This window comes from Petromyzon marinus, assembly GCF_048934315.1.
Source record: "Petromyzon marinus isolate PM22_M1 ecotype Great Lakes invasive population chromosome 67 unlocalized genomic scaffold, UKy_Petmar_22M1.pri1.0 chr67_unloc.3, whole genome shotgun sequence".
In the NCBI taxonomy this organism is placed as follows: domain Eukaryota; kingdom Metazoa; phylum Chordata; class Hyperoartia; order Petromyzontiformes; family Petromyzontidae; genus Petromyzon; species Petromyzon marinus.
In genome coordinates, this window is record NW_027422593.1 from 734,910 (window position 1) to 743,723 (window position 8,814).

At 54.3% G+C, this 8,814-nt stretch overlaps 1 protein-coding gene across 1 annotated transcript in view; it reads right to left on the reverse strand.

Annotated features, from left to right (window-relative positions):
• Nucleotides 1-3,181, reverse strand: part of GPX7 (glutathione peroxidase 7) — a 25,066-nt gene extending 21,885 nt beyond the window's left edge. Inside the window, exon 1 of the mRNA XM_076057998.1 lies at nt 1,829-3,181. Coding sequence (XP_075914113.1) covers nt 1,829-2,137 — 309 coding nt within the window. The 5' untranslated portion in view covers nt 2,138-3,181. The remainder of the gene's footprint in view (nt 1-1,828) is intronic.
• Between the last annotated feature and the right edge of the window lie 5,633 nt (nt 3,182-8,814).

The window sequence follows — 8,814 nt, forward strand, 5'->3', positions numbered from 1 at the left end:
CTCCCCCAGTGGCGATGTTTACTACACCACAGCTACACCAGGTACCCATTAGAGGCTGAGTCGACCTAGGGGAGTCCCAGGACCGGTTCAGATAATCGTCACCGTATTCGCACAGTCCAATACGTGACACGCAGGAGGCTTTTGCCAGGCTATGTACACACTGACACACACACCTACACTTACACACCCACACTTACACACACTCACACACACTGACACACACACCTACACTTACACACCCACACTTACACACACTGACACACACACCTACACTTACACACACTGACACACTCACACACTTACACACTGACACACACCTACACTTACACACCCACACTTACACACACTGACACTCACACACTTACACACTTACACACACTCACACACCTACACTTACACACCCACACTTACACACACCTACACTTACACACCCACACTTACACACACTGACACACACACCTACACTTACACACCTACACTTACACACACCCACACTTACACACACACACACACACTGACACACACACCTACACACTTACATACCCACACTTACACACACTGACACACTCACACACACTCACACACCTACACTTACACACACCCACACTTACACACACTCACACATACACCTACACACTTACACACCCACACTTACACACACTGACACTCACACACACTCACACGCCTACACTTACACATACCCACACTTACACACACTGACACTCACACACACCTACACTTACACACACTAACACACACCTACACTTACACACACACCCACACTCACACACACCCACACTCACACACACTCACACACACACACACCCACACACACTCACACACACCCACACACACTGACACACACACCTACACACTTACACACCCACACTTACACACACTGACACCCACACACTCAGACACTTACACACTCACACACTTACACACACTCACACACACCTACACTTACACACACTAACACACACACACCTACACTTACACACACACCCACACTCACACACTCCCACACACACTGACACACACACCTACACACCTACACTCAACACTTACACACTCACACACACACCTACACTCAAACACCTACACTCACACAGACACCCACACTTACACACACCTACACACACTCACACACACCCACACACACTGATACACACACCTACACACCTACACTTACACACCCACACACACACCCACACACACTGACACACACACACCTACACACCTACACTTACACTCACACACTTACACACACTCACACACTTACACACACTCACACACACTGACACACACACACACTCACACCCCCCCCCCCCCCCCCACACACGCACGTGGTGGTGGGGAGTGTGTGTCCCGTGCCAGGCTAGGTGCACACACACTCACACACACACACACTCACACCCCCACACACACACCCCCCCACACACACACGTGGCGGTGGGGTGTGTCCCATGCTAGGCTAGGTGCACACACACACACACACCCCCCACACACACACGTGATGGTGAGGAGTGTGTGTGTGTGCCCCGTGCCAGGCTAGGTGCACACACACTCACACACACACACTCACACCCCCACACACACACCCCCCCCACACACACACGTGGCGGTGGGGAGTGTGTGTCCCATGCTAGGCTAGGTGCACACACACACACACCCACCCCCACACACACACACGTGATGGTGGGGAGTGTGTGCCCCGTGCCAGGCTAGGTGCACACACACACTCACACACACACACCCACACGCACGTGATGGTGAGGAGTGTGTGTGTGCCCCGTGCCAGGCTAGGTGCACACACACACACACTCACCGATCCACGGTACGCCTCCAGATCCACGCGCCTGCCACGGATGTCCGTGGCGGCGTGCGAATAGAAATCTCGTGTGGTCGAGGTGGGGGGCACGAGGAGGAGGAGGAGGCTCGTTGAGCCCCCCACGATGAGCAGCACCAGCACCAGCATAGCCCCCCGAACTCTGCTGCCCATAGCGGGGTGCGGAGCGGGGGCTACCCCCCGCTCGCCTGCCCCCCCGGTGAGCGAGGGGGCTACCCCCCGCTCGCCTGACCCCCCGGTGAGCGGGATCACCGTGAGGACCCCCGATTCACCCCCAGATGCGCTCATCACCTGTACCCTCTCGCTGTCTCTCTCCTGTGCGTCCCTCTGTGTGTGTTTCTGTGCGTGTCTCTGTGTGTCTCTGTGTCTCTGTGTGTCTGTGTGTCTTTGTGTGTCCCTGTGTGTCTCTGTGTGTCTCTGTGTCTGTGTGTGTCCCTGTGTGTCTCTGTGTGTCTCTGTGTCTGTGTGTGTCCCTGTGTGTCTCTGTGTGTCTCTGTGTATCTGTGTCTCTGTGTGTCCCTGTGTGTCTCTGTGTGCCTCTGTGTCTCTGTGTGTCTCTCTGTGTCTCTGTGTCTTTGTGTGTCCCTGTGTGTCGCTGTCTCTCTCACTGTCTCTGTGTCTCTCCCTGTCTCTCACTGTCTCCGTGTCTCTCCGTGTCTCTCACTGTCTCCGTGTCTCTCACTGTCTCCGTGTCTCTCCGTGTCTCTCACTGTCTCCGTGTCTCTCACTGTCTCCGTGTCTCTCACTGTCTCCGTGTCTCTCCGTGTCTCTCACTGTCTCCGTGTCTCTCACTGTCTCCGTGTCTCTCCCTGTCTCCGTGTCTCTCACTGTCTCCGTGTCTCTCACTGTCTCCGTGTCTCTCACTGTCTCCGTGTCTCTCACTGTCTCCGTGTCTCTCCGTGTCTCTCACTGTCTCCGTGTCTCTCACTGTCTCCGTGTCTCTCACTGTCTCCGTGTCTCTCCGTGTCTCTCCCTGTCTCCGTGTCTCTCACTGTCTCCGTGTCTCTCACTGTCTCCGCGGGTCTCCGCTGAGCGTTGCAAGACGACTCTCTCCCTCTGCCTTCAAGGGGAGACAGACGTCTCTCTCCCCTCCCCCACTCGCTCCAACTCTTCCCCAGACTTTCCCACTCTCCCCCACTCTCTACAACTCTCTATAACTCTCTACAACTTTCCCCCCATCTCTACAACTCTCTACAACTCTCCCCAACTCTCTACAACTCTCCACCACTCTCTACAACTCTCTATAACTCTCTACAACTCTCCACCACTCTCTACAACTCTCTACAACTCTCCCCAACTCTCTACAACTCTTCCCCCACTCTCTACAACTCTCCTCCCACTCCCCCCCCACTCTCTACAACTCTCTACAACTCTCCCCCAACTCTCTACAACTCTCTACAACTCTCTATAACTCTCTATAACTCTCTCCAACTCTCTATAACTCTCTACAACTCTCTCCAACTCTCTATAATTCTCCCCCCACTCTCTACAACTCTCTCCAACTCTCCCCCACTCTCTACAGCTCTCTATAACTCTCTACAACTCTCCCCCCATCTCTACAACTCTCTACAACTCTCCCCCAACTCTCTATAACTCTCTCCAACTCTCTCCAACTCTCTATAACTCTCTACAACTCTCTACAACTCTCTCCAACTCTCTACAACTCTCTCCAACTCTCTACAACTCTCTACAACTCTCTATAACTCTCTACAACTCTCTCCAACTCTCTACAACTCTCCACCACTCTCTATAACTCTCTACAACTCTCCCCCACTCTCTACAGCTCTCTACAACTCTCTATAACTCTCTACAACTCTCCCCCCATCTCTACAACTCTCTACAACTCTCTCCAACTCTCTACAACTCTCTCCAACTCTCTACAACTCTCTACAACTCTCTCCAACTCTCTACAACTCTCTCCAACTCTCTACAACTCTCTCCAACTCTCTACAACTCTCTCCAACTCTCTACAACTCTCTATAACTCTCTCCAACTCTCTCCAACTCTCTACAACTCTCTATAACTCTCTCCAACTCTCTCCAACTCTCTACAACTCTCTCCAACTCTCTACAACTCTCTCCAACTCTCTACAACTCTCTACAACTCTCTATAACTCTCTCCAACTCTCTACAACTCTCTCCAACTCTCTACAACTCTCTCCAACTCTCTACAACTCTCTATAATTCTCCCCCCACTCTCTTTCCCTTACCCTCCCCCCACATTCCTGCGCGCTTCCATCTGCATGTGGGGAGCGGTGGTGCAGTGGTTAGCGCACTGTGTGTGTGTGAGTGGGGAGTGGTGGTGCAGTGGTTAGCGCACTGTGTGTGAGTGGGGAGTGGTGGTGCAGTGGTTAGCGCATTGTGTGTGTGTGGGGAGTGGTGGTGCAGTGGTTAGCGCACTGTGGGTGTAGTGTGTGGGGAGTGGTGGTGCAGTGGTTAGCGCACTGTGTGAGTGGGGAGTGGTGGCGCAGTGGCTAAAGCACTGTGTGTGTGTGAGTGGGGAGTGGTGGTGCAGTGGTTAGCACTGTGTGTGTGTGAGTGGGGAGTGGTGGTGCAGTGGTTAGCGCACTGTGTGTGAGTGTGTGGGGAGTGGTGGTGCAGCGGTTAGCGCACTGTGTGTGAGTGGGGAGTGGTGGTGCAGTGGTTAGCGCACTGTGTGAGTGGGGAGTGGTGGTGCAGTGGTTAGCGCACTGTGTGTAGTGTGTGGGGAGTGGTGGTGCAGTGGTTAGCGCACTGTGTGAGTGTGGGGAGTGGTGGTGCAGTGGCTAGTGCACTGTGTGTGTGGGGAGTGGTGGTGCAGTGGTTAGCGCATTGTGGTGTAGTGTGTGGGGAGTGGTGGTGCAGTGGTTAGCGCACTGTGTGTGTGTGAGTGGGGAGTGGTGGTGCAGTGGTTAGCGCACTGTGTGTGTGAGTGGGGAGTGGTGGTGCAGTGGTTAGCGCATTGTGGTGTAGTGTGTGGGGAGTGGTGGTGCAGTGGTTAGCGCACTGTGTGTGTGTGAGTGGGGAGTGGTGGTGCAGTGGTTAGCGCACTGTGTGTGAGTGGGGAGTTGTGGTGCAGTGGTTGGCGCACTGTGTGTGTGAGTGGGGAGTGGTGGAGCAGTGGTTAGCGCACTGTGTGAGTGGGGAGTGGTGGTGCAGTGGTTAGCGCACTGTGTGTCTGAGTAGGGAGTGGTGGTGCAGTGGCTAGCGCACTGTGTGTGTGAGTAGGGAGTGGTGGTGCAGTGGTTAGCGCACTGTGTGTGTGAGTAGGGAGTGGTGGTGCAGTGGTTAGCGCACTGTGTGTGTGAGCAGGGATTGGTGGTGCAGTGGTTAGCGCACTGTGTGTGTGAGTAGGGAGCGGTGGTGCAGTGGTTAGCGCCCTGTGTGTGTGGGGAGTGGTGGTGCAGTGGCTAGCGCACTGTGTGTGTGAGTAGGGAGTGGTGGTGCAGTGGTTAGCGCGCTGCGGTACAAACCTGTCGACCCGAGTTCGATTCCCGCTCACGGCCAACACCGGTGACGATTATCTGAACCGGTCCTGGGCCTCCCCTAGGTCTTCTCAGCCTCAAATGAGTAGCTGGTGTAGCGGTGGTGGTGTAGTAAACATCGCCACTGGGGAGACAAAGGCGGCCGGGCGTGGTGCTGGCCACCCGCCCCCTCATGTGCCACAGCGCCGGTAGCCTTCATAGGTGCTGCTACTCGCTACTAACAGCACTTGCCCCTACAGCCTGTTAGAGGCTACACGGCGGACCTTTGTCTGTGTCTACCTTCATAGCTGCTGCTACTCGCTCCTCACAGCACTTGCCCCTACAGCCTGTTAGAGGCTACACGGGGGACCTTTGTCTGTGTCTACCTTCATAGCTGCTGCTGGTACTCGCTACTAACAACACTTGCCCCAGCAGTCTGTAGAGGCTACACGGGGGATCTTTGTCTGTGTCTACCTTCATAGCTGCTGCTACTCGCTCCTCACAGCACTTGCCCCTACAGCCTGTTAGAGGCTACACGGGGGACCTTTGTCTGTGTCTACCTTCATAGCTGCTGCTACTCGCTACTCACAGCACTTGCCCCTACAGCCTGTTAGAGACTACACGGGGGACCTTTGTCTGTGTCTACCTTCATAGCTGCTGCTGGTACTCGCTACTAACAACACTTGCCCCAGCAGTCTGTAGAGGCTACACGGGGGATCTTTGTCTGTGTCTACCTTCATAGCTGCTGCTACTCGCTCCTCACAGCACTTGCCCCTACAGCCTGTTAGAGGCTACACGGGGGACCTTTGTCTGTGTCTACCTTCATAGCTGCTGCTGGTACTCGCTACTAACAACACTTGCCCCAGCAGTCTGTAGAGGCTACACGGGGGATCTTTGTCTGTGTCTACCTTCATAGCTGCTGCTACTCGCTCCTCACAGCACTTGCCCCTACAGCCTGTTAGAGGCTACACGGGGGACCTTTGTCTGTGTCTACCTTCATAGCTGCTGCTACTCGCTACTCACAGCACTTGCCCCTACAGCCTGTTAGAGGCTACACGGGGGACCTTTGTCTGTGTCTACCTTCATAGCTGCTGCTGGTACTCGCTACTAACAGCACTTGCCCCTACAGTCTGTAGAGGCTACACGGGGGACCTTTGTCTGTGTCTACCTTCATAGCTGCTGCTACTCGCTACTCACAGCACTTGCCCCTACAGCCTGTTAGAGGCTACACGGGGGACCTTTGTCTGTGTCTACCTTCATAGCTGCTGCTGGTACTCGCTACTAACAGCACTTGCCCCAGCAGTCTGTAGAGGCTACACGGGAGACCTTTGTCTGTGTCTACCTTCATAGGTGCTGCTACTCGCTACTAACAGCACTTGCCCCAGCAGTCTGTAGAGGCTACACGGGGACCTTTGTCTGTGTCTACCTTCATAGGTGCTGCTACTCGCTACTAACAGCACTTGCCCCAGTAGTCTGTTGAGGCTACACGGGGGACCTTTGTCTGTGTCTACCTTCATAGCTGCTGCTACTCGCTACTAACAGCACTTGCCCCAGCAGTCTGTAGAGGCTACACGGGGACCTTTGTCTGTGTCTACCTTCATAGGTGCTGCTACTCGCTACTAACAGCACTTGCCCCAGTAGTCTGTTGAGGCTACACGGGGGACCTTTGTCTGTGTCTACCTTCATAGCTGCTGCTACTCGCTACTAACAGCACTTGCCCCAGCAGTCTGTAGAGGCTACACGGGGAACTTTGTCTGTGTCTACCTTCATAGGTGCTGCTACTCGCTACTAACAGCACTTGCCCCAGTAGTCTGTAGAGGCTACACGGGGACCTTTGTCTGTGTCTACCTTCATAGGTGCTGCTACTCGCTACTAACAGCACTTGCCCCAGTAGTCTGTTGAGGCTACACGGGGGACCTTTGTCTGTGTCTACCTTCACAGGTGCTGCTACTCGCTACTAACAGCACTTGCCCCAGCAGCCTGTAGAGGCTACACGGGGGACATTTGTTTTTGTGAGTGATCAGGTAAGTGGATGGGTGAGTGTGGTGAGAGTGGTGAGCGTGGTGAGTTTGGTGAGTGTGGAGAGTGAGTGTGGTGAGTGAGTGTGGTGAGTGTGGTGAGTGCAGTGAGTGAGTTTGGTGAGTGTGGTGAGTGTGGTGAGTGAGTGTGGTGAGTGTGGTGAGTGAGTGTGGTGAGTGTGGTGAGTCAGTGTCGTGAGGGTGGTGAGTGTGATGAACGTGGTGAGTGAGTGTGGTGAGTGTGGTGAGCGTGGTGAGTGTGGTGAGTGAGTGTGGTGAGTGAGTGTGGTGAGCGTGGTGAGTGTGTTGAGTGTGGTGAGTGTGGTGAGTGAGTGTGGTGAGTAAGTGTGGTGAATGAGTGTGGTGAGTGAGTGTGGTGAGTGTGGTGAGTCAGTGTGGTGAGGGTGGTGAGTGTGATGAACGTGGTGAGTGAGTGTGGTGAGCGTGGTGAGTGTGGTGAGTGAGTGTGGTGAGTGAGTGTGGTGAGCGTAGTGAGTGTGTTGAGTGTGGTGAGTGAGTGTGGTGAGTGATACCATCAGTAGGCCTGGGCTCTGGGTCGTTCTTCGTGCTTTTGGAGTACCTGACCCTCTGCTCACGATCATTAAGGACCTTCATGATGGTGAGCGGGCCCGGGTAAAACTACGTGGCCGGGAGTCAGAGCCATTCCTTGTACACCTTGGGGTGCGACAGGGATGTCCTCTGGCTCCCACATTATTTAACATCTATTTTGACCACGTAGTTCGTGAAGCCTTCAATAGCTGTACCGGGGGAATCTCCATATGGTACAGATATAATGGGAGGCTAATCGATGCCCGGGTGCGGTCAAGGGATGGCTTTCTATTGCTCAACCACGTTATGTATGCTGATGATTTGGTAATAGCTGCTCAGTCAGAGGAGGAGTTGGAGACGCTGCTGCTGAGACTGGAGCGTGCCACTAAGAGGTGGGGCCTTACCATCAGCCCCACCAAAACTAAGCACCTGCCTGGGTATTTTGTACCATCGGACACTCCACCACCACAACTCCCAATCGGTGATGGGGCAGTTGTGGAGAGAGTGGAGAGTTTCCCATACCTGGGCAGTGTGCTTATGACTGGCTCCAGTTTAACAGCAGAGGTCTCACTCCGAATCAGTCGAGCGGCAATATCTTTTCATCGGTTGCGTAACGCTGTGTGGAAGCTACCTGGTCTGTCGCTCTGCACTAAGCTTCAGGTCTTCTCGGCCTCGGTCATTCCCTCCCTTCTCTACGCTTGCGAAAGTGGACCCCCCTAATGGAGCATCTTCGCCGGTTAGAAACATTTAGGCTGGCCTGCCTACGATCCATCCTGGGTTTAACCAGACTGGATTGTGTGAGGAGCTCACAAATCCTTGAAAGATCTGGGCAGGGTCCCATCGGTGAGCTCCTCCGGCAGGCAAGGCTGCGATGGCTGGGTCATGTAGCCCGCATGCCCAGCCACCGCATGCCGAAACAGCTTTTGTTTGGCCGGATTGAGGGGGCTAAGCGGGCG